Genomic DNA, 26907 nt, shown 5'->3' on the forward strand with positions numbered 1-26907 from the left:
CTACTGGAGAAGAGGGTGTCATTGCTCTGTAGTAATGGTGAAGTGTTTAAAGGACGGGAGGATGAACATAAAACACAGAGGAAATGAAGTTTTATTTATCCCACAGAAACAAAGTTCTCAGGGACCTGTGTTCACCATTGACTTATGTAGACAAACTAGACAACATACTTATTAATAGCATGATTATTGTTGTAGATAATTTTACTGGCAGATCTATTTCAGCTGGGGGACTTGAAGACAGAAAAGTTTCTCTGTGGTAATAAAAGTGATGCCTGTATTTAGATAATAATCTGTTTTACTTGTGTGACAGCAACTTTTTTTTACAATATAGAATAAATTTTAAATATCAGAGACAGTAACACAAGCTAGAGTTCAATGTTCTAACAGCCAGTTAACCAACCTTCCACCCCTCCTTCCTTCCTCCCCCCCTTCCTTCTAGAGCTTCCCCTACCCTAACTTCTCAATTACCTGAAATAATAATAATAAAAATAGTTAATACAATAATTATAAATTTATTTTTATCATCATTCTAGTTAAAAGGGAAATTAGCACCTAAAAGTGTTAATCTACACATTGATATATTGATATATTGGGTATATGCTGACAAATTAGACCAAAGATCTTCAGAGGGACAAACACTTGGGTACTTGGGGTTTATCCATTCAGGTTCATGGGTTTTGCTCAAATTCTCCATAATAAATCTGGTTTTGGGCTATTAATATCAACACAAGTAAAAAATTATTTTGAAAATATTATGAACAATTTAAAATACATTGTCATAGTATAGCAAAACCAAAAATGTTTCACATAGATCCTTCTCTAGACAATTAGTAAAATAAAAAAAAGAGAGAAAAAAAGAATAGATAGTTAAGCTGTTTTGTTGGGGTTATTTTCCTGTAGTTTTTCTTTAGTTTGAAGCATTTCCTTCTTTTCCCTAGTGGGACATAGTTGAACATTTATACAGAAGGTATCAATCTGCATATGTCCCAGAAAGTAGCAAACAAAGCTTGGGTCATCTTAGATAAAACACAGTAGGTGTTTATTGAAATTTTGAAGAGAAACAAGCAAAATATGTATTTGCATGGTTGAACAAACTGAAGTTGTAACAGCAAAATACTTGTCATTTGATTAATCAAATCTTTATGTCTGTCTGACAAAATATATATCAGTCTGTTTTAACTCTTAACATGGAAAATTAGTGTTTTAAAAGAAACACCAAATGTCCTTGAAAACCATATTAAAGATATTTTCTCATTCATAAGTTGAAAGTGATAGCCACAAAGGTGTTAATCTGGTCAAAATGTTTCTATGTTTAAACTGATGTACATAATTATTTCTTTCAGGATCAAAAAACAAGGTTGTCTAAGCAAGCAACTGATATATATCCATTTAAAATATAATTTAGATAAATAATATTTTATTATATGAAAAAGTAATTCTTTAGTATATGTCTTACTCTCAGTGATGTAATAAACACAAAATCATAGTCACCTCCATATAAGTGGAATTGCAGTAACAAAAACCATGCTTTGCATATAAAATTAAGATAAAACCACACCAATTTCCTTATGCTTTAAAAAGTTAGTTATAATGTCTCTATTGCAGAATTATGTCAGTAAACTGCTAGTTTTGCCAACTTTAATCTGTATTTCATTCACTTGCTGGTTTTTTGATCCAGTTAGGTAAATGAAGGCAGAGAGATAGGAGAAGTCAGTTTTCGTGATAGGTTTGTCTACGTGGGGACATTGCTAGCACAGCAAGGTCAGTCAGGAATGAGGAAAAGAAGTGAAACAGTCTAGCTAGAAAATCTGTGTCAACCACACCTCCACATAGTAGAAGTTGAAAAGTCTTTGTGACTTAGATTTTAGAGATTGAAGCATCACAAACTCATTCTAAATGAATCAGACAAAGCTTTGTACCCATTTTCCCTTTTCAGACATTATGAATAATATGTGGTTTTTTTAAACCCATCTTGCTAGATTAATGCCTTCAAAGATTCCTAGAGTCATGCCTTAATTTTCAAGAAGAGAAATGAAAGTTATATGAAATTCTAGTTCCTGAGAAGAGCTAAACTCCAGTTCCACAATTAATCAATAAAATAAATAAATAAATATATTTAGCATATGTTCCTCTCTGTTTTATTTTAAACAGTGTTTTGTCAATATACATAATCTTTTCAGTATATTATAAAATTAAGAATGAATTTTCTAGCTAGAATTCCTTTCCCTTTGCTAAAATTCAGACATAAACACAAAGTAAAGGCATTCAAATTTTTAATACTTTAGACAACAGCAATTTTTCTTTAAACATAGTAAATATTACAGAAATATACTGGAGAAGCCCAACAGTGTGAAAGGAAATGGCAAACTCCTTATTCCTATTCTATCACAGGACTGAGTGTTTTGTCTAATTTTGAAAGCAAAAAAAAAATTATTTGGTGACTCAAATCCTCACAAACACAAATCCTTTGATTTTTAGTTTATATCAAACTTGATTTCTTCGTTGTTTACAGTAACTTCTGAGTCAAAATCTGTATCCAACCTTTATGAATGCAGGTAAGAGAGTGCAATACAATCCCTGGATGTTTTAAGCGTATCTCTGATGACATGAAGCTCGAGGTGCAAAAGTGACATCAGGTTAGAAAGAGCAGGATTGCAACATCTCAAGAAAACATTTGATAGAGGAAGACTTTCTTCTGTCAGAATGGCAGTGTAGAATGTCACCAACCAAAGGAGCCTGTGATCAGACAGCAACTCTTCTTTCAATGGTTTACACTGCAGCCCCACCTGAAAGATAAAAATTAAACATTCAGTATTTCCACCATGGGTGTTCTTTGCCAGCTTTTCTGAGGCTCATCTGGGCCATCCAGGCTGGTTTCCACACACAGAGCCAGAATTTCCAGGCACCTCTGTGCTGGCAGAGACAATTTTTTGTCAAATTCTCATCTACTTCAGCACTAAATCAGCAGAAAACTGTTTGGGCCTTACCACGTGGTTTGAAACAAAGTTTCTTATTCTTGTAAGCAGTGTAGGCTGCTATTGATCCAACAACCAGTATCACAAAAGCAGAAATTACAGGAGATGTAACTCCAGCTATTAAACCCGAATCTGTGGAAAAAGAAAGAGAAGGGTTTTGTTTTTTTTTCAGAGGCACCTAAATGGTTTGTCCTAAGTATATTGTCTACTAAAGTGTGCCTTTACCAAATTATGAAAATTGTTTGATGAAACTACATAATTAAGCAGATGAATAAAAATTGTGTTATATTACAGCTGATGCAATAAAAATGATGTCTTAAAGCCTAATTCATTATATGTACTACTTTATAAGGTTATCATTGTTTTAATATTTCATAAAGATCAGAAATCAATTGTAGAATAATGTAAATCATTTACTATACCTGTGTTGCCTCCATGATTGAAATGATGCTCCTCTTCTCCTGGAAAAGAGGGTGAAGTTTCATCAAAGAAACATTTGTCATCCTGTTTTGAGAATTAATTCTTTACGCAGCAAAGTGTGATGTACAAAGGGCAAAAGGGGTGGCCCAACAAGACTGCAAGAGAGAGCAGCCCTTCCACTCCCCACTGACAGCTGTGCTGGCCAGGGGAATAACTGCTCAACCTCTTGACACTTCTTTTTTGGGGAAGAATGTTATCATCTAGTAGAGGGACCCTATGTAACAGGATACACCAAGCTGATGTACAGGAAGGCCAGTAGACTCCATCTCTTCTCTACTGCCAGACAATCAGATCATTTATCAGTAGTTTATGCCAAGATCTTAGTCTTGGCCCATCTATTTCAGCATGCCCCTTGCCTTTGGACATTCCTTGCTGAATTCAAACGAATAAAACCTGCAGGCTTCTGACATCTAAAAAATGTTTTAGAATATGTTTCAAGTTTTAGCTTCAGGCTCAAACCCATGGTCTTTCATGAAGGATAATTAACCTAAATTAAAACAGTGGAGTCCAGTCCTATACCTTCAGAGACAAAAAGATTACCACAAAAACAAAACCAACCAACTCCAATCTACAGGTGCTAGGAGCACATTGCAAGGGAAATAGGCAAATGTTACCTGGTGGTAAAGGCTTTCCATCAAGGAGATCTGAGTCATCAAAACCTCCTGCAAGATAAAGATTGCAGTTGCAAAATTATATACAATGGTAACCCCTTCAGCTCCCTTGTCTACTCCTTTTCTAGCATTCTAGGGAGAGGTGAGGGACCTTTGAGATCCTAGCCTCGACATGGTGGGTGGGTACATGTCTTGCACCAAACAGTCACCTACCAAAATTCACCTGAAAGCTGAAGTATTGACATGGTTGGTCTCTATGTATTCTGTTTCTGTTTTGGGCACTTGTGGGATATGTGGTTGGGCTCCCAGTAACACAAATACTTATATAATATGGACATCCTGAGTCCCAGTGATCCCTGAAGCAGAGAGTCAGTGGGTTCTTTCCAGGAAAGACTCCAGAAGGACCTGTCCACAGCTCAAGCATACCCAAAGTAAGTACAGGTACAGGGCGAAAGCCAGAAGAGATATGCCACATTATTTTATTTAAGTGTCTGGAACCAAACTCAAAAGTAATACAAGCTGCCCAGCCTCATCTGCTCTATGCCCCAGGGCCATCCCAGATGCATATCTCAAATTGATATGAGCACAGGTTTATCTCTGCCCTGTGGCTTGGTGTCAAATTTGAGCCTTTGCATAGTTCAGTGTACACACACCCAAAATGAAAACACAAACAAGATTAAATGTTAGTCTCATGCCACTTAAAATGCAGTTTCCCACATTTTGAACAAATAAAAAAACTTTATGGTACCAACACTAACATTCAGAAAAAAGCTTTCTCAACTCTGAGATAGAAACAGTGATTACAAAAGGAAGATGTGGGAAAAGGATGATAAAAGCTACTACTAGAGAAATAAGAGATTAAAGTATTCAAAATGTCTGCCCTGAACAACTGATTGCACTACATTTTCTCAATAGCAAGCAGTCTTACCAGAATTGCCATAAGTTCCTGGGCGTGGTGGAAGAGGTGGGTATAAAGGTTTTCTTGAGATGTCACCTGTTGATAATTAATATTGCTAGATGACTGAACAGGCAAAACTGGGAACTTTAAATAAAAACATTTTATACCTATTTCTAATTTGTCCTCCCATGAATTAATAAAAGGATCTTTTCAGTAGTTAAGGAGATTTAAACACTATATCAACAAATAGCTAGCTGCAAAAACTGACTTCAGGGAATATTTTCAAAAGAAGAGAAGCATTTACAAAAAAACATTGAGGGAAAATATTTTGTTTATATCTGGCTAATGCTAACATTGTTTAAAGCTGATAGCTGGGAGGCACAATGTGTCACTGTGGGTGCCAGTGGTGCAGTCAAAGCCAACAGAGAAACTGGTGTTCTAGGCTGGGCAGGAGGCAACAGGTTATCTCACTGCCATCAGCAGGTTTTAATACGGCCTGCAGATTAGTTTCATCTAACAGATGCTGAATTTGTCTAATGCATAATGAATTTTCTGCTCTTGAACAGTGCAAAATGATCTCAGACTTCAGCTTTGATGTTGTTTAGAACTTTGTGCTAGCATTTCGCCTTAATTTTTTGCCAAAGGATTAGAAACAGATGCATTGGATAGAGTAGGAGATCTGATGACTAAAAGCAGTCTCCAAACTGCATATACAATGTTGAAGAGCTCACTCAGGTCAAAACCTGTCAAATTTAATATTTAGGGTCGCTGCTCTGTGTGTATAGATCCAGTCTTCTCTTGACACTCTTTACTCAACCAATTCAACCAGGTATTCAATTGTTCTTAAAAATGCCAGACAATGCATTTTATTCTGCATAAATCAAAATTAGGTCGAAAAAGTCCCTCTCTTCAAATCTTTCACCTTCCAAACATGCCAGATGCCCATTTGCTATGTTTTCTTCTTGCCTAGCTGCTAAATGCATTGCTTGTGTTTCTGAGCACCATTTAGGTTCTGATCCAGAAAATTACTTAGGTATATAATTAACCTCAGGTGAGTTTAGCCCACATCCAATGGATTTTAGGTAGAGTCATAAAGCTTTGCTGAATCTGACTCTGCCCAATTAATTACATTCAGCAGAGGAAGGACTTGCTCTGTTCTAGCTCTGTGTAATGAACTAAGACTCACTGTGGGACAAGAGCAGAAAACCACCAATCCCACATTTAATTTCTATTGTGGTGCTGCACTTAGTCTTCTCTAAGCATAAGAGGATATATTGCATGGCATAGCTGGTGAAAAAATAATGTCTTCAGAAATACTGATAATGAAATACATAACTTTAACCTTATTATACCATGTATGAAGGTCAATTAAGAACCTGAACTGAAAATGGATCAAAGAAATAAAAACCAATGGAAATATAATTTTCTATCCTTAGAATGAAAAGATTTGGTTTAGTTAAGATAGTGAAGCTATTCATTAATACTTTAGTCAATATATTTAACCTATCCTCTCATTACAGCATTCAATAGAAGCTTGCTGGAATGGAAGAATTATTACAGGGAGGAATAAATGAAATTATAAACATGGGAATTATTAACAAAATTAGATCCAGCTTTGTAAAATGTGGACTAATATATCATTGACACATAGGCCTGAAGTGCCACAGGGGAAGGTGGAAGTAGGAAAAGAAACCAAAATATAAAAGAACAGTCACTGTCTAAGACTGAAATGTGAGCAAACCAGACCACTACTGCTGGTTCAGAGGTTCTGTGCAATTGGCTGAGAAGTAACTTTTCTTTTGTGTGGCTGTGATTAAAGTGGAACTCTAGGCTTTGCAATACTAATTGCATTTTGTGTATCTGCAGTATTCAAGAACCTTTCTAGAGTACTTCACGTCCTTGGTATATCTCTAAACATACGAAATAAAATCTGGTGTACAAATTCCCAGCCTCAAGGATTTCATATGTCAGCACAGCACAGTACAGTACTGTGACTACTTCTGAGGTCAGGTCTGGGTGTTATGGGAATACCTGAAAGTTAAAGGCATGTAAGCTTAACTTCTTCAAGCTTAAGCTGTATTCACCATTCACCATTTTGAAACATTTCTTCCTGAATTTCTAATATGCCATCAGCAGAGCTACAAGAAGCTCAAACATTCCATCCAGTGTGTAGTAGATAGGGACAGGCGATCGGAAGATTTTCGGGATGTGGCGGAAAGAAAGACCCCCTTCCCCCTCTCCTCCTGCAGCACGTTATCCATTACCCCAAAGAATGTAACCACACCTAACCCAGTAGTTTTCCACTCCTGACTAACCCTAGAGACCCTACCAAACCCCCCCTGATGTAGCAAAATCCCCCAAGACTATTTAAACCCATGAGATAAGATAATAAAGGCTTTCGACCGTCCACCACACTGGTGCCTGCGTGTCGTTGGCCCGAGTGGTCCGGGCGAGACCGGGCTGCCGTGCTGTTCCCTGCAACCAGGTCACCGTTGCCTCCCATGAAGGCAGTGTTACCTCTGATTCCTAATCTTAGACAGGCTCATTTTTGGTAGCTGGAGAAACTACGGCCATCACCTTCTTCAAGCTTCTCTCAGAGGACTGCACCCTGAGCGACCACAGCTGAATGGGCAATGTTTGCTCTCCCCAGCCACGCCTGGGGTGCTCTGCCACGGTGCAGCAAGCCCCAGATAACCTCAGCTCATGCAAGGCAGGGCAGCTGGAAGCTCCCAAAGGCAGCTGGTGACCAGGTGCTGTCCCTGCTCTGCATGACGGCCTCAGGCAGAAGGGCTGCATGTACATGAATTATAATAACTCTCATGACCATAGCACCTCCTGCAGTACTGAAATATCTTTTTACAAATTAGTCAACATTCAGGAAGAGACTATGAAAGAAAAAAATCCCCTCATATTCAAGGAAACAAGGCAGTACTCACCCCCACCAAGAGCATCTCCTAAATGTAGGTCATTGTCTGAAAATAAATAGGAGGAAGATATAGAAAAGTGAGTTACACACAATTCTTGAGGGAAATGAAACATTATTTTCATTAGAATATGTACAACTGCATGTTTGACAAGCACCTTTTTCAAGTCGGTGCCACAAATTCAAATAACTTATCACACTTTTCTTGAAAACTCTGACTCTAACATTAGAGTCACACTAATTGACAAATAGCAGAGTATTTTCTACTCAAAATACAAAGTTTTTTCCTGTTTTAAATGATGTCAAACTAAATTTTACAGATGAATCAAGATCAATACCTCTTTAATATACAAAATTAAAATTAGCTGGTTATAATATGTAACTATACCCATTTTTAAATATACTTCTTTTGATGCTTTGTGAAGGCTGAACTAGAACAGAGACAAGACAGAGCTAAAGACTAAAGCAGGTGTTTATTAAGAGGCCTCGATGGAGACACCCTGGGCAGCACACCGCAAATGGCCACAAAAAATGGATGACCGGTCCAGTGGTCTCACACTTTTATAAGTTTTGGTCCATTAGCATATGGGAACTAATGTCCAATTACAGCTTTAGCCCATGAAGTCCCATCCTTCTTATTTTTCTCTTTTCTGTCCATCACTGTTTATGCTCTTTGGCCTGAGATCTGGATCGGCTGTCCTTGGGTCCCCAGCTAGAGAAGGAATTTTTTGTCTACCTAGTCTGTGAAGAGACCTTACTATCCCCTAATAAAAAGCCTAGACTTACACACTAAAGCAGAACAGAATCTGAAAAATATAAAAACTAAACCTGAGCTATCATAATTATTAACATTTATGTCTGTGGTTAAAATTGGTATATGTATTCTTGGCTCAAGTAGAATTTATTAAACCTACTTGGGGAGATATTGAATCAAATATCTATGTAAGGGTCACAATGACCCCTTCCTTCAGGCAATTATATACACCTGTCTGAGGCTGGGAGACTGTCTGTTTTTATTTGCTTGAGCTATAAAGATTTTTAGATCTAATTAAACATCCATATGTGAAATTTACCCAGTAATTCACCAGGCCATGACCATTACCCAGCACCATACATGTGTCTCACTTTGTATCTGGTACAGAATCTTTCCATGCAACAAAAATTTGTCCATGAGCTGCAGATGGGTAAGGAGAAACTGTTTCTAACACCAGGTGTGGATATGAGTATTTGGGTGGTATTTTAAGAGGTGTATGGAATGATGGAGGGTTCTGAAAGAAATACATTAGATGGATGGTATAACTCCAAGAATCCCTTTCTTGATGCACATATGTGTGGAGTGGTGCAGTGAATCAGAAGAAAAGGGATAGCAAAACCTATCTAAATTTTTGTAACCATGCTTGTTGCCACAGGCAACTAGATAGACTCTCAATTAAACAAATATTTTTTTCATTATAGATGTGTCAGAATTCCTGAAACACAGGAAAATCACCATGCAGAAATCTGATTTCTTCTGTTCTTTATACCTAGGAGGGTGGGAAGCTGCTTTTGCACACTATCTAGTCTCATCTGGGTAACATCTCAGAAGTGCTTTGATGTCACCAGGAAATCTGGCAGGAAAAAAATAAACAAATTCATAATACATTACTTGGTTTTTACTTGTCAGGAGTAGGTCCTCCCTTGTGTCTGCCCAGCAGTGTTGCATTTTAAAAATACATTTACCTGTCAAAAGTTAACACTGTAAGAAGCAATAAATTGAAAATTGGATTCAATTTATTATTGACATGAAGAATTCAGGAAAAACACAAATTCTTCTCTGGAGGTTTCATATAGAGATTTGATGCAGAATTGCTCAGGTTGATATGAATATAATAAAAATGGAAATGCATGTGTGTGTTGGGACCACAAAAACCAGCAAAATGTTAAAAGAACAGATTAAAGGTTAATGTTCCCAGCAGTAAAACTGAGGAATGTGTTGTTTCTGTCAAAACCAGCAGGCCTATGCTCTGATGACAGCAGAGATGACTTGTCAGCAGACAAAAAGCATAAAGGCATTCTAAAACCAAAGGTTGCAGCATATCACTACTATTCTGATTGTCACCCAGAAAATAAGTCTGTGCATATAGCCTGTGAACTCTGAACAAGTAAAAAAAAATATATAGTAGGCAGCAACCTGACCAAGGGTTCAGAGACTCTGGAGTGAGAAATATTATGAGGCAAAGGACCTCTCTATCGTACCTGATTACTCCTAAAGGATATTAAAGATCTGTGGATTCTACTTGTCATTTCTGATCAAAAAGAAGCACAGAGACAGGATAAGAGCTCAGCACCTGGCAAGCTTTGTCTCCTGTTGCACATGATGCTCACCAGACCACCTAAGCACACACATCTTGGTGCTCGTGAGCATGGGGGTGTGAGGGTATGGCTGAATTAAACAGAATGCAGGAACAGTGTGAGTGGGTAAACATCAAATTATGTTGAAATTTTGTAGATAAACTTTACTTTCCATTAATTTTTCATTAACCATGAATTTGCTACACTAGGGAGATGCCTACAGGAGAGCTCTAGAGGACACATCCTGTAACAGGCATCAGCTGAACAAAAATCTCAGTGAGCCTCACTTCTGAAGGAGACATAGAGGAAATCCTGAAGTTAGGATGAAACATTAAGCAGATGCTAGAACATATTTTTGAACATCCTGCACTTTCCAAGTCCAATAATTGATTTGTAACACTGTGATCTTGGGTTTTCTAATAAGTTTTAATAGCTTTTTTAAACTTTCTGCAATGCTCTGTAGCACTGAAAGAAACTCTGAAATAGTCTGGAAAACATGGGGTTCTTCCTGCCCAAAAATTAGTGAAGTGGATTTGGTTAGGGTAGATATTCATCTGATGTTCAGATCTCTAACAGATTTAGAAGTCCCTAAAAATAAAAATTACTTTCACCTGACTGAGGCAGCTTGAGTGAAGATATTGGCACCCTAGGCTACCTTTAAACATGACCAAGGATACAGTATTTTAGGGCACAATTCAAATAACTTGAATTGTTTACATTAGGATGGGAATAAATCCATATTTAGCGTAATATTTTAGAACAGACAGATGCTTCTAATCTAGGCCAGACACAAATTTTGTTTGCCAAATGAAGTGGAAAGGAAGAATGCAGCCATTAAAGTATACAATAGCTACTACTTTCACAAAATACTCCCCCTGTATGTTCAAAGAGGGAGCCGGAAAATTGTATGGGAAATGTCACTAATTTCATGCACCTAAATTTTATTTCAAAATTTGTCCAGAAAAAGACCTGAAGTTGCTGGGTTTTTCTTATCTAGCATTATTTTCCAAGCACTTTGTTTGGTAGACAGAAAATTATTCAAATGCGGTTTAGGTGAAAATGAAAAAAAATCTATGTTGTCATAAACTGTTCCATTACAAATGCAATTTTGTTCTTGTTTGGAATTTGGATTTTTTCAACGTTAACAAGTGTTCATTGGAATTCATTGTTTGGCATTCTCAGGACTACAGCTCTCCACTGTTCAGAGCCTTTTTTCCTTTCTGACACAGGTGGTTGTAGCAATCAATACTAGATTATATGAATCAAATACATGGTGAGAAGAAAGAATAGCTCCAGCTTTGTTCTGATTCTTTTCCAACTCTGTTATCAAGCACCATGAATAAATATACACAAAAATAAAGATAACAGGGAAAAAAGTAGAGGAACAGTTAGCCAATTTTAGCAAAAGCTACCCATTGTTATACTCCACAGGGAGTTCAGAACAAAAAAGGGTGAAGAAGGCCTTCAGGAAATAAAATACTATCACTAGACAGCCATGCTCAATTTCCTCACTGGAAGCAGTAAAAACACGTAATTGATAATTATCAAAAGAGCACTTATTTTACTTTAAGAAAACAACTGTCATTCACACATTATCTCAACTAAAGCACAGCAGCAAATATTATAAAGAACCTCATATGAAAGTTTCCTACAAATACAATATCAGTTTTTTGAACCATTATTTATTACTCACTGAACACAGGTCTTGTTGGTCTTCGGATCACTGTAGGCTTCCTGGTAATTATGTCATCTGTTGAACACAATGACATGCCAATAAACATTAACAGCTTCAACTTAACAAAAGCAGGTATGTGCAAATGTAGAGAGCTGCAGAGATTTATTTCAATAAATCTTAATGTACCATAGCAGAAGCCAAAAATGAAGGAATATGATATATAGTTTTCAAAGCTATTTTTTTGTTTGTTTGTTTTAAAGAAGATTTTTCATTTCATGATAGAAACATTGAAATTTAGCGTTCTTTAGTTCTGTCAATCCTTAACAGAAATAGTAGCCACTTCATATTCCATTCCTCAAGGAAAAAGACTTAAGATTTATTATTAGATGTAAATGCCATACTAAAATAAGGATAGAAAATTTACATACCAGGGTGATCAAGGGCATCAGCTAAATCAAAATCATGTTGACCTAAAAGGAATGTGACAGAAGACACTAAGTCAGCAGGCAGGTTTCCATGATCTCCAGACCTGAGTGCTCAGTACAAAACCAGAACACCAGTAAAGAGGCAAAAGAAAGACCCATCCAAAGAGCAGCAGGCACAGAACAAGCTGTCAGCTATCATCCCTGCACAGCACAGTCCTGAATGATTGTGAGAGATGGGCTCATTTAATCCAAGGAATTTATTTGTTCAGGTAGGCCAAAGAGAGGCTGCTCACTCGTGTTATCATATTCAACTGCTGTGCAAACACCCCTTGAAGAACACAGGATGCCAGTTAGAGAGCACTGGACTGTTGCCAGGAGACAGCTGAAAGCAGCATTCAGCATAATACTTGTGAACCAAAATCATTAGGTGAGAATTTTTAATATCTTCATTATTGTTTTACTGGTTCAGCTTAGCAAGCAGCTTTAGTGTCAAGCCTTGTGATCACTTGCAACAAAAATCAACAGTTTTTTAATGTAACATGGGCCATAAATAAAAGATATTAAGAGGTGTTTATCTAATTTAGTTTCCTCTGTAAATTAAAATATCTGAAAATGGGAGAAAAATTCTTCCTGTTCTCCGTTAGATGACAACAATATCTTTGAATGCCACAGCAGAGTAATTAGCATCTGTAGTTTTGAAGTGAGCAGGCAAGGAAAACTGGAAAATATTTAAAATGTATAAACTGAAATAGATGACTTTGAACTGAACACACATGGTTATTCATGTGAGTTTTACTTTCAACTCTAGAATCTGCCACTTTCCTTGTAATATACAGGCTTCATGAAACATGTTTGCAGAATATGTATCCACTGGTTTTCATCCTTGTGTTTGCATTCTGAGCATAGGATCAGCCTACACAAACCCACAAAAAGTCGTGACATGCTATGACTTCTCTAAACAGAAATGCATTACTGTGCTCTGTTGAGTAAGCCTCAAGCTGCACTTGATCTGCATATGTTTATTATCCCTTCTAAAAGGCTTAATACCTAACTGTTCATTAAGGAGTTTTTCTTGGCAAGTCTTGAACACTTCACAGCAAGAAAGGCATCACTGTTCAAGTGAAGAAGCTGAGGAACAGAGAGAGGCTGCCAGAGGTTTGTCAGCACAGCAGTGCTCAGGGTTCAGCTCAGCTCCTTCATCTTGACAGGTCCTGTACATCTTCATGGCATTCTTCTCATTAATCACTGTTCCTGAATAATAGCTCTTACCTGTGTCAAAGAGCTTCCAGAAAGATTAATGATCAGTGGTGAAACACTGTGTGATCTTCAAATAACAGTCAGCACAGGAATATAAAGTAGAAATGTTTTGATTCCCACAAGGATTTTAATGTAAGTCTGTGAACTTAATTATAGTTGGGGTCTGATGGAAGAGATAAAACAAGGCTGGAATGCAAAGTAGGAATGGCTTCTAAAGCAAAACTGTCCCAATAAAATATTAAGAGAAATATAAGTAAGTAAAACCTTGTAACCACAAGACTTTCCCACTAATGTTAGCAGAGTGGTAAGTTATCTATTAATTATTTGATTTGTTCTTGGAGTGTTGCCTCACCTGGCCACCTCTCCCTCCTCTGCCCTGGCCCCTCAGCCAACATTGCCAAGCCCAGTAACTTTTGGGTTGGGTCTTCAGGTGGATAATATTAATGGAATTATAGAACCACAGAATGGTTTGTGTTGGAAAGGACCTTAAAGACCATATATTTCCCACTCTTACTGCCATGGGCCGGGACACCTTCCACAAGACCAGATTGTTCAGTGACATATTCAACCCTGAACACTTCCAAAAACGGGGTATTCACAACTTCTCTGGACAACATGTTCCAGTGCCTCACCACACTCATAAAAAAACCCAAGTCTTCCTAATATCTAATTTAAAACTACCCTCTTTCAATTTAAAGCCATTACTAAAACCATAATCTAAGACTCTGACAGGTTTTAAAATATTAATCCATTAAATACATGAATCTATAAAATAAACAAGTTGCTTCATAAGAAGATATTTTCTGTTTGAGCCCTGAGTGCATCACCAGCTCTTACCATCCCTGAACTTCTGCCCATGGGCTGTCACCCCAGCCATGGAATCCTCTGATCTTGATGCAGACACGCTATGCACAGGCAGACATCCTGGCATTGCCTTGACTTATATATGGTCAAATTATATTTTTCTGAAGCATTTCTTCAGTGCCAGGAGTACAAGCAATATAAGCTTGACAGTCCTTTGATTTTGACCTCTGGCAAAATCCTCATTTTTGATCAGCATTCTGAGTATTGGAGGAGCCTGTCTGACCTGAACCTCATTGCCTCAGGATACCATAATAAATGGCTAAAACCATTTCTTATTGGAGTGAGTTATCAGGAATAATTTTGCAACCATAATCAGAATAAGAGCCAGGAGAAATAATTTCGTAGTAAGGAAGAGCCGCTGGCCAAACCAGCTTCTTTGTTACAGGTCATGACAAGCAGGAACTAACAATACAGAAACCAACTACCGAGGTCCTAATGCTGTAAAGAGAATGTGACAAAATCATCTTGCAAAGAAAGACTGTGGAAAACTTTCAAGTAAAATATTTCTTTGAAGTTCAGGAAAAATAAAAATAGAAGGTGGAATCGAATCAGATATGAAATTCAAGCACGATGATGCAGATGGCTTTCAGTAGCATGAGAATTAAAGCAAAACAATGGACTGAAACATTTACTGACACCTACCCTTCTTCTACACAATACCAACATTTCCCCCTCCTATTGTTATGTTTGTTCTGTTGTGGAAAAGGTGTGAAAAGGCAAAAGGTGTTGTTTTGAGACTTCAAGGGAGAAACAGAAGAAAGCTATAGAAATTTTAGGAAGAGAAAAATGAAGATTGAAAATCTCCTTCAGTAATTATTCAGATTGAATTTTTTAAAAAAAATATTTCTGATTATAGACCAAGAAATAAAAAGAAAAGGACACCAACTCAGAATGACTGCTTGGGAGTAAGACAGAAATCCACAGTGAAATCTCTTTGACTGCATAGATATAAACCTTGACAGATGGGCAGTTTGTATGAGGACATCTGTGCATCATGGTAAATTATACTGCAATAAACCAAAAGTCCTCTGCCTGGACTTTGATGCCAACTTCCTCTGATAATAACATAAAATGACCACAAGAAGTAAGATTTTGTGGAGCAGAATTTTAAATGCTCATTACCATTCCTGAGACTGCTTCTAGACATTTTTAAGAATCTAACTGAAGGAGAATAGTTGGTTTAATAGCAGAACAGCTCAGACTTTACCTACAGCATGGTTGGTCTAACAACAAAACCACATTAGAGTCTCAGAAAATATTTAGCTCAAGACGAGCTGCATTCAGAGAACTCTGAAGATAAATGACATGGGAAATAAATTAGTGAAGCTCTCCACAGAAAAAAAGAGACTGAAATAAATTAATTTTCCACATAATCTTTTTTTTTTGTTTGCTTTTTGGATCAGCTTCCATAGTAGAAAGAATTGGAAATATACTGATGATAAAGAGAATGAAAGAAATTTTAGTTGGGCAGAAAGAGCTTTGTTCCACTGGGTTTTTTTAATTGGTTGAGAGTTTTGAGTTTATTGCTGTTGTCTTTGTTGTTTATTTTAATCTGGATAAAGTTGTGAAGAGATTTAAATGTGCAGGTGGTATTATCTCAGAGTTATCTCTGCTATTACTGCTTTTTGGCTAGTATGCTATTTCTTGGCATTACTTCTAACTTTTCTTCTGGGAGTATCCCTGTTTTGACAAAGAAATAAAATAACTGAAATAATGTTTTTTGTGGGTGGTCCTCAATGACTTAGAGAATTTGAGAAAATGCTTGCAAAGTCATGTCCTCAGGCACATCTGCATTTAGTGTTCATGAATTTTGAATATTAGTTTTCTGAAAATGTGACCCAAATATCCAGTCACTAAAATGCAGACAGTAGCATCTTTTGTCCATGGTTTAATTTGTTCTCTAAATGTTGAATGGATCAACCACCCTTTAACCATGTATCTGTTTGATCACATGGGTCTGAGGTCCTACAGCTTTTGAGTTGAATTTGTAAGGAACAAGGCTGGATTCTGAAGGTGAGTGTTACCAGTTTGTCATGACAAGAGCAGTCAAGTTTTCTGACAAAACACAACCAGGACATCACTCTGCAATTTTCAAACTCCATATGAACACAGCTTGTGGACCTTAAAATGACACAGATAAGGCAGAAATTAATATTTCTAAGTGATGATCAGGTTATGTGACAAATGAAATTAACCTCTCAGGCTTTTAATATGCAGAGTCTAGTATTAAAAAGGAAGCTAAAATCCTAAATGAGAAAAAATGAGCTAAAATGAGAAAATGTGTACGTTTCTGGACACACACCTAAAAGGCATATATGTACATTGTGTTAGATAAATAATTTTATCATTAAGATGACTAAATTAATTGGTTTTTGGTACATTGCTAGTAGTCATATGTTTGGGATGAGTTCACCTGTGTGACAAATAAATTAGAAGCAACTAACTTCTAATTCTGAGCCAGATAGAAAGGGAGAATAAGTTGATTTTACAGTATTTAAAAACTTGAACAAGTATGATTTCTTCAGTGTAATTAAATAGGAATTGTTTTATTAATACAATGTGCTTAAAACATTATGAAGCTGGAAGAGACTGAGAAAGAAGTCTGTGACTTAAGAAGGAGAAAAAAATATTATAAAAGGGAACAATATGTTACCAAAATCACTCATGAGACTAATTTTATGGGTTTCTTCTAGTTGAAATTGTAAGTAATTATTTGTACAGACCACTTCTGTTTATAATACCATCAAGAAACCTATTTACTCCATTATAGAAAATAGGATATATTTTCCCATGCATGGGACTTAGAGCATAACCATGTACTGGTCCAACTTTGTTCAGGAAGCAATTATGTTTGTTTAAATTGTTTAAATCTCCTCATTTCTGGGAGAACACAAAAGTTTATGCCCCAGAGTGGACACTCTGGACAAAATCTCCATGAGCAGGTACTATTTCTTTCATGTAATAGCCCCATGATCCATATTTCCTGATGATGTTTCTGTAGCTTGTTTTTTCCATCAAGGACCTTTAGTTTCATAAACAATGATTGCCATTACAACCCCTTGATGCTGGGGTGGAAAATGAGTATGCTTTAAAATCTATAATTAAGATCCAAGGTCCAGTATATAGACCACAACATGTGAACCTGATTATTGGCTTCATATTTTTTCCTATGCCACTTCTGGTTTTAGTTTAAATGCAGGGGAAATGAAAAGAACTCTTTTGCTTATTCATACAGGAATATATTTAAATAATTACCAGCAACTAAGATGCACTAATGAAGTAGGAGTGGCAGTACTGCTTTAGCTCTGTGCAACACAAACCAAACACAAAGAAAAATCTGTTAGTTCTATTATATTTGCCTTGCTGTTCAAAGGTAACTGATGTTCTTTATGATCTGATATGCCCTGCATACATAAAATAGATATAATTTTCTGTATTTTGCTAGAGAGTGAGTACAGAAGAAGATGGTGTGTGCTGTAAAATTGCAAGCTGAGCAAAAGAATTGGGATCTCCCATGAAGGAACAAGATACATGTTCCTGTGCACCTTACTCAGATTTTCAACTGTCATGAGGCAGAAGAGCTTAGCCCACGGTGTAGGCTCTTCATCCAAAGCTTCTCTCTGTCACTACATGTTCATGAAGCTGCCAGCCCTTTTCAGCCATTTGGTGTGAGAGTCTCAGGCTTAATGATGGCCACATTGGTGGTCTCTCAAACAAGAGACCTGTGTGAGTATTCTGACTGAAATCCCTAGTGTGGCACAGACAACAGCTGTGCTGGGCTCTCGGTGACCACTCACTGCCTAGGTACCAGCTGGCTAATCCCCACTTTCTCCAGTGGGGAGACGACAGAGGGAACTGAATAGGTGGTCAGAGAGATGCCAGGCTTTGCTGTTTCTCTTGCTCACATAATGTGTTTTAATGTTCCCTTTCCCACTTTCACACCAGGTACTCTGGTAAAATCCATGCAAAAGAGCTCTTGACCTTCTACATGCATAGTTCCTAGATCCTTCACCACCGGTGTGATTAGACTGGGATTTAAGGAAGGACTTCAATTTGTCTGCTAATCTTATGCCAACTTACTTAATGCCTTTTTTTCTGTAGCATTGAAAATATATTGCTGCAATTTAACTTTTACATGACTTCTTCACTAATTAAAAATCTATTTTTAGATAAAATCTATTTTTTACATGCAAAGTTTATTCAGTGGAAGTGGGACTTATATTTTCATAACCCATCCAATCTTTTTCTTTCAGCTGGGACGGCGTATTTGGCTTCAGAAGATAATGTACTACAGGTCAGTATTTTTAGTATTTTCCTATAATGTTCATACACGTCAGCCTGTGGAAAGGAAAGAAGACTCTAATAAAAATTCATCTCTCTCTTCCTACTATGAGGCAAAATGCCTCAGAAAGGTCTATTTTTATTGATTTCTAATCTTGAAAGAATGCTGACATTTATTTGTTATTTATTACCCTCAATGGGATGGAAAGCGTTTGATAATTGAGAGTGCAATAAGTTAATAATTCATACTCAGGCAGGTTGGTCACTGCTGCCAGGCTTGCAACATGGCAGCAACGTTTGAAAAGTGAACCTGAGAAGCTGAGTAAACTGCAGCAGTTGTTTTCTCTTAACAAGCTCTGATATTGCAACAGTTCTGCTGTTGTTAGTGTTTCAACCAGTTCAGGTATGCGGTTTTTTCAAACTGCAATTACATCCTTAGCTGATAGCACTGATGTGCCTGAGGATAATCACAGTTCAGGTCTTGGGAGTGAAATAGTTTTGGCAGCCAGCAGAAGAGAATTTGTTGCCTGTTGAATCCGTAAGTGCTTCAGCACGTCCACAGGGACCTCACACAGAACAACAGTGATACATGGGGCAGTGTATGAAAAACAGGACTGTGTTTGTCATCGCTCCCATTTGGTCTTTTAACGCCAGTGAAAACTACATTATTCATAGAACTAAGTCACACAGGGTCTCAAATTCAAACTGGTCTACAATTTTATCCCCACAAAGTGCACAGCTAATAAACTGAGACTACAACTGATACAACTGAGTCAAAAGCTTTGTAAGCCTTAGCTGAACAGAGGTGCATGGTTTACTGACTAGCAACAAATGCTGTTCCCTTTACCTGTGTACCATTCAATACCTGGTGGAATAAATGTAAAGCATCTCAGACATACCAGTCTTTGCACTGTCTTTGTTACTGGCTAAACATGCGATCCATGAGTCAACTTTAACAACCATGGATATATAGATTATATCTACACTGGGAGCCTGAGGAGCATGCCAAGCACAAGGTCTGAGGGAGAGTCTCAGTTGCCTTCCAGGGGCCTCCCCATCTAGGGGAGGGCCCCCAGCTTGCACAGCTTCCCCACTGCAGGTGTGCACACAGGTCTGTGGCTCAGACGGGACCTATGTTTCAAACAGATGCATGATCTCAGTTCCTGGGGAGCAAGGTGAGTTTTTTCTGAGCAGATCTTAAATGGGAAGTGTAGACACAGGCAAACCTGAATTGCTGAAAGCTGCAGGAACTCATGAGGGATGTCACCGTGAAATTCAGTGGAAGAAGTTTCTGTGAAGTTTATTTCATTTGGATTGAGCTAAAAGCCTCACAGACAATTAGGTGTTGAAGCTCAAATACATAGGAGTCTTCATGTAACATACCTAAGCCTGGAAGTCCCAAAAGCTGGAGCATAGCTAAAAATGGAATACTGCAGTGAGCATATATGTTTCTGAACTGTATCAGATTTCACTTTCCTTGTGCAATATGGTTCCTGGTTCTGTTATACTTCTGTCAAGATATGTCCATCAAGGTAGTCTAGCTAACTAACTCAAAATAATTGGACATAAAGGAAATGCTGGATGGTAAGAGGAATAATGTCATCTGGTCTAGCTGTGGTGGTCCAGTAGATCATGGATGCTATCACAGAGTATTAAAATTTAGAAAAAAATTAAGCTGCCTATAAAAGGGCAAAGGGTAATAGACATTCCTTTCATAAGCACTTAGACCAGCTTTTTACCAGCACAGCCAAGCATTTCTCATATCATGTCTTGATTGGGACTGAGAGGAGGTTCTTGTAAATATCCCTGAAACATGGTGACTACTTTGATGATAAAACTCAGTAGCTGTTGCCACAGACATAAAATAATTGAGTTTGCTTGTCAAAGGGGATTAAATATTTTCCAGAGTCATAAGATTGTGCCCAAAGCCCACAGCAACTTTCAGCAATGACTTCTCCCCCAAAGCAGAGCCTAAAGTGGCACTAAATTAACATATGTATAAATGAAGAATGATTAGGCTGACTACGCTTGTAATTACAACAGTAGAGTATATGCAAATTGGCTTGCTCATGCTCAGGTTGTCTGAACAGAACTATTCAACATATGACAGTTACAGAACAAGAAAGTCTGCATGCCAAGAGGTAAGAGGCTGCATGAATCACCACTGCTCTCAACACAATATGCAGGCCAGCACAGTCCTACTGCTCTGCTCTTCCAATGCCATGCTAATTGCTGAAGACCTCTAAATAATTCGTAATTTGTTAATCAAACCATTGAACTAAGTTAAGATGAGGGGTTTTTCACTGCCCATCATTGCAAGATCTCCTAGGGACTTTGTTTAAATCAGGGGTGGTGGGAGGATCAGCAGCAGCAGCTATTTTGGAACTAGTGATTAATGGTTGATTTCTTCCTGCAGCCAACACTGTAGTAAAGTTACTGCAGTATTGCTAATATACAAAAAATAAAAGGTTACAAGTACACCACATGACAGATGCACACAAAGATAATTCTCTTTGTTTTGACACCAAGAAAAGTTTTAAAGAATATTTCGCTGAAGGAAGTTATGTTTGAATATAGTAAAATTACTTAGTATGAAAAGACTACATTTTCCCTATTGCTATTCATTCATCAAAAATATATACAAAATTAATTCAATTCTTAATTAGTCCTTAATGAAAACCTATGCTAGTGCATGGAATACATTTACTAAGGTAAATACACTATTAGTTTATAATTATTAAAGCATATGCACCAATATTAAAGCATGAATACCTTTAATCTGAATCAAAATTTGTTTTTACAATAGAACTCATAGTTTTCAAAATATTAATAAATAAGAAAAGCTTTAAAACAAGAAGTCATTATTTGCCTAATGATCTCGTTGGAAAACTCTAAGTTTCCATGCAAGCTCTCATTTTACAGTTTCCATTTTAAAAAGTTTATACTCAAGCCTCAGCTTGTGAATCATTTTAGGGAATCAACACTAGCAAGAAAATAAGAAATTATAATAAACAAACTTAAACTAGCACACCTATTATGAACAATCATCCAGGAGACTTCACCAGTATCTCTTTAGAAACTGGCAAAGTACATATAAACACTTTTGAGTGCTTCTCATGAAAAAGTAGCTCCAAAAAAAAAAAAAAAAAAAAATACTAGCAAGCATTTCCAAATAAACAAGAGTCCCTTTCAGGGGCTGGGAGCTTAGGTTTTTGGTTTTTTGGGGGTTTTTCATTTTTAATAATTTAGTCTTTGAAATAACCCAAGGTAAAGGTCACTTACCTCTTACATGGACTAGAAGGAAGCTAAGCCACAGAAGAAAAATGCTTCTGAATTTCTCCATGCTCTTTTATGCAGTGCCTTGATTGCACCAGCTGGTTTTTTCCAAACAGTGACAGTAGATGTTGCAACTGCAGTGTCAAGGTTTGAGGGAGACACTTGGAATCAGCAGCTCTGCCCCAAAAGGTTTCTCACCACCACACCCAAGCTCTGCAAGAGAGTAACAAAAAAAGGCAAGTAACAAAAACAAGCTACCCTGCTACAGCCAAGCTGTGAGCAGCACATTAGGTGCCACCTGTGCTCCAAGAAACTTATTTATCAGCCAGGCAGGAAGCACGGAGTGCCGGGGAAGCAGTGGTAGCACCCAATGGGGAGGGTGTCCGAGCACTCTGGATCCACCTCCTTCCCAGAGGGGAAAGCCAACCTGTTTGACATCCTTGCCTCCAACGTAGGGTGTGGTGCTGTGGGAGCTCGGGTAGCTTGGACTCTGAAGCATGCTTGAAAGAATCACTGACATCCTTTGTCCTCAAAGCAGCATTTTCCTGCCTATTTTTTGGCTCAGCAACAACAGCTGATAAAAGCAATCATGTCAGACTTAACCCCTCAGTCAGGCCACCAAATTAAGGAAATGGATGGAGGTTAGGAATCCACTTTTCAGCAACTTGGAATTGGCTACAGAGGGATGACAAAAAAACCTAGTTTTATAAATATAAAATGTGATGTTAGACTACTGAACTGAAGCATGCTCCGCTCCCCAGATGCTTATCTTCAAAGGTAAACATTTCCCATCATGACTGCTTCCATTGATCTAGATTGTTAGTGTTTTGTTTGGGTTTTTTTTTTAAATATAAATATCCATGCATATCCTTAGTCAGATAGTGCTGTGATCTATCTATCCATATATGGACTTACTTTTAAATTACTGATGTGATTAAAATCAGTTTTGTTATAGCATCATAGCTATCTCAGGCGTCTCTCTAGCAAACACATGTGCCTACAGTCTTGTTCTTTGAACTGGATTGCAGCCATCTCCTTGGTGCCCAGCACCAGCAGGGTGATTGCATGCACCCTCCCTTGTGCTGGGGGATGAGCTGCAGGGGGTTTTGTCAGAGCTGTTTTCTCTAGGGCAGCAAACAGCTCAGGACTCTGCTACCATGAGTGGCCAATCTGAGCCTTGGTGGTGTTGCTGGGTGATTCAGTCTGATGTTGCAGCCCCCAACTGCATTTCTGTTGAGTTACCCAGAACATACAACTGAACTCATGTTTTTGTGTTAACTACAAAAAACAGATGCAACAACATAAGATGGACTGATAGAACTTGGTGGTACTGGATCCTCAAGAAGCTTGATGTTCAGCTGCCTCCCTCTCCCTTGCCCAAATTTGAACTAGCAAAATGGTTTATAAAGGTCTGGATTAAAGCTACTAATAGAAGCTCTAAAGTTCAATTTGGATATCATCATTCTCCATGTCAGGGCCAATTGCTCAGTCTCAGAAAAGTTAAGGATATTTAAGCCTGAAGAGGTGACTTTTTCAGTCAGTTAAAACAAGAACTATACCATGAAATGAGCAATCACACAAATCCACTGGTTGTATGTTTGTTTTTTTCCAGAATGCCAAAAGCAGGCCCACATGTGCTGATCTTTATACAAGTAATGAATTTGCCTGAAGGGAACAGGAATGTTGGCAAGGTTAGGTACTAGTCCCAGGCAGGTCTGAACAGCTTACAAATGTTCAGTGGCTTTACTTCAAAACAGTTTTTCCTGCGAGTGAAGTCTTCCCAAAACGCATTGTCTCACCTGCCTGCTGATACAACTTCATTGTGCTATAGAACATTCTCAGATGATGTTTGAAGACGATGCACATCTTGCTCAGTTCTTCTGAAGCCAGCTATTGCCCCGTCTAGCTCAATAACAGTATGAAAGTGGGTGGCACTGAAGGAGTGGATCTGGTGTAGGAGTCAGGATTTCTTGAATGCCTATCCCCCTCCTGTTCTTGGGAGCATTACAGGAACTTCCTAATCTCAATGTTGTCAAAAACATACAACAGCTTTCCCAAGATAGCAAGTAAAAAATACTGTATATTACAAAGTAATACATGAGCTAATACCTGACCATAAATAGCAGTTTTAGCACTTGAAAAATCATTGGACCATCCTTTTCTGCATAAGGAAAGCAAAGTTCTCTCTGCTATTCAACTGACAAGGTGGATGATTGCCTGCTTTTTCACTTGTCTTTTTAAGGAAAACTCCAATATTTTAGAAACTCAAATGGAGGTAGAAAAGGAGTCAGAGTATCTGTCTATTCCCTACATCACATACTTTTACCTCATCAGGCCTCTTTTAGGGGAGACAAGCTAAAAGGGAACAAGAGTTCAGTCACAACTCATGACAGTGTCAGCCACATCTTCCTAGGGGCAGAGGTCAGACATTGCTCTCTTTGGCGTGGGGTAACCTGCTGTATGTGTCTATTGGAGATGAAAGAACTGAATTATACACTAGAACTACTTGGGAATGCCACTAATATCCTACACTGCTCATCTTTTTTAATGAAAACAGAAGTACTTTAATTAAAATATCGAAGCATCCAGTAATATAAGCCATTAATTTAAATGTAAGCCAAATCCACAAGTGAATTGGTGATTGGGAAAACTGTGGGTTTGCTCCATTTAAGTCCTTTTCCCATTCCTAATAATTTCTTCACTTCTTTTAAATGTGTCTTTATATCTGTGTAACAGAAAAGAGCAAAAAGGAAGTAGCATTTTCAACTTGCCTCTCAAGTAAAGACAAACATAAAACATCTGGTTGAGATGGTGCCCTAAAGTAATAAGTGAAAAAAAAAAAAATAAAAGCAACACAGAAAAGCAGCCTTGAAAGTGCAATTCAGCCCAAGATATACTGAAAATTGAGTGCACTAAAATGTTTTTCTTAGCATTCAAAATTTGGCACAGATACTGATATATGCACAAATAAGAGCTAGAGCATAAAGCTGCTAAATGTTATGTTTAATATTTGCTTGCTTTCATTTGTACAAATCCAATGAATTAATTTTGATCTTTGAATAAGTATTTGAAATGAACATTGCATTTGAGAACCATAAAAACATTTTTCAAGCAGTCTTTTCCACTAATAGAATTAATAAACTGCCACGGCAGCTATCTTGTAGAAACCAGAGTGACGTATTATTCAACAAGATCCTGCTTTGATTTTTTCCTACTACTACTAATGGTAACTCCTCCTCATCCTCAAAGTGGTGCCTCAGGTTTTAGCTTTTCTATTTTCCAGATTCTGTACTGCTTTAGTGTGTGGGTCTGGGCTTCATATAAGGGGACAGTAATGTCTCTTCACAGACTAGGTAGACAAAACAATTCTTTCTCTAGCTGGGAACCCAAGGACAACTGATCCAGATCTCAGGCTTGAGAACATAAACAGTGGAATGAAAAGAGAAAAACAAGGATGGGACTACATGGCCTAAAGCTGTAATTGGACAATTAGCTCAAATATGCTAATGGACTAAAACTGGTAAAAGTGTGAGACCCCGATACCGGTTATCCATTCTTTTTGACCATTTTGGGTTCACGTGGGTGTAGCCCTGGCTGGGCTCTTGTACTGCCCAAGGTGGACCTATTGAGGCCTCCTAATAAATACCTACTTTATTCTTTAGCTTTGTCTAGTCTCTGTTCTAGGTCAACCTTCACAAAGCATCAAAAGGAGGTACACTAGAATAAATGAAGAAAGAACAGGACAGTGCTCTTTGTTGCCAACCATTTTAACTCAGTTTAATGGAAAACATTACTTCATAGGGATCAAGTTGCAGTTTGGACCTAGGAAGAACAGTATTTTCCATTCCACTGCACAGTCTGATTGAAACATGTATAGAAACTACATTAATTCCCACATCTGAAAATCAATGGCAGTTCATAAGGCCATGATGGGCAGCAGCTGATCTGTGGGATGGGACTTCAGAACTTCAGTAGCGTGGTGAATAATGGTTAACTGATAGTTTCCTGTCCCAATGTGTGGGAGAAACAACGAATTAGAATATTTAGCTCTGTAATGTAATGGCAGTTGAGCAAGAAAGAAAGTTCAAAGTTTCTGTGGGTAGTGAGGCAAATAGCAATATAACAATTAATATACCCCACAACTACAAGTGAACTGCTATGTTTTATCCCATAAACTGGCACCTGCTCACAAGAGAACAGACTGAAACTTGCAGGTCTTCTGTTTAACCTTTTATATCCAGGTGGTAGCAGCCAGTCTTTCTTCCTTCTTCTACAACATCAGACTGTGGAACCATAACTGGACAAATCAGTAAGCTGGAAAAATCAGTAAATTTGGCAAGTCTTGCTTTGCCTTCTCATTCATTTATGGTCCTCTCACATCAGAAGGTAAGACAACACATAGCTTTGCAAAAGTGCCTACTGCTCCAGGATCTCATAACTGGATAAGGAGTAAGTTTGCCCATACTAAAACATCTAAGTGCATTTTTTCAGTAGATCTTGAGTTACCAAATCTTTTTCTTCAAAAGCCATGCCTGGCCTTTACACAGACAGATGTCTTTAGATCTACACTTCATGCAGGTAAGCATCTTCTGTAAGCAGCTCAAAGCTTTGCTCCTTCTGGCCAACTTCATTCCAAAATGATTAAAATGTCTGTAGGAAATAAACCTGAGCTGCTGATGGATCAGGTAGACAAACTATTTAAAGGATCCTTCTCTATGTGAGTGAGCACCAAGATTTTTATTTTCAGAACTACTCAGAAGAAAAACACATAAACCTTTTTTTTAAAATTTATTTTTAGACAAATCATAATGCTGATAGGTCTTAGTAAGTAATTTTCAGGCTCACAAAAGCTGAAAAAGGATTCAAGAGTCTTAAAAGCTAGTCTGAGCTCCTCCTGCCATTTTATCCCTA

The 26907-nt window shown here is 37.7% G+C and overlaps 1 protein-coding gene across 1 annotated transcript; it reads right to left on the minus strand.

Annotated features, from left to right (window-relative positions):
* Positions 1–1017: 1017 nt before the first annotated feature.
* Positions 1018–26723, minus strand: XG (Xg glycoprotein (Xg blood group)). Its single transcript, XM_085582211.1, has 10 exons — positions 22295–26723; positions 22003–22209; positions 12322–12363; positions 11912–11968; positions 7901–7936; positions 4995–5060; positions 4070–4117; positions 3398–3436; positions 2988–3107; positions 1018–2786 (listed from the first exon to the last, which is right to left on the minus strand). The coding sequence occupies exons 2-10, from the start codon at positions 22061–22063 to the stop codon at positions 2770–2772; spliced, it is 486 nt and encodes a 161-aa protein (XP_085438337.1). The 5' UTR covers positions 22064–22209; positions 22295–26723; the 3' UTR covers positions 1018–2769.
* Between the last annotated feature and the right edge of the window lie 184 nt (positions 26724–26907).

The sequence above is a fragment of the Lonchura striata genome, chromosome 1 (assembly GCF_050655825.1).
Source record: "Lonchura striata isolate lonStrDom1 chromosome 1, ASM5065582v1, whole genome shotgun sequence".
NCBI classification, from domain to species: Eukaryota; Metazoa; Chordata; class Aves; order Passeriformes; family Estrildidae; genus Lonchura; species Lonchura striata.

Excerpts from the sequence above, each read along its gene's own strand:
- XG (XM_085582211.1), bottom strand. The coding sequence starts at position 22,063 with ATGGAGAAATTCAGAAGCATTTTTCTTCTGTGGCTTAGCTTCCTTCTA. Across the intron at positions 4,118-4,994 it reads AGGAACTTATGGCAATTCTG|GAGGTTTTGATGACTCAGAT; the intron begins GTAAGACTGCTT and ends TTTATCTTGCAG. Across the intron at positions 3,108-3,397 it reads CAATCATGGAGGCAACACAG|ATTCGGGTTTAATAGCTGGA; the intron begins GTATAGTAAATG and ends CTTTTTCCACAG.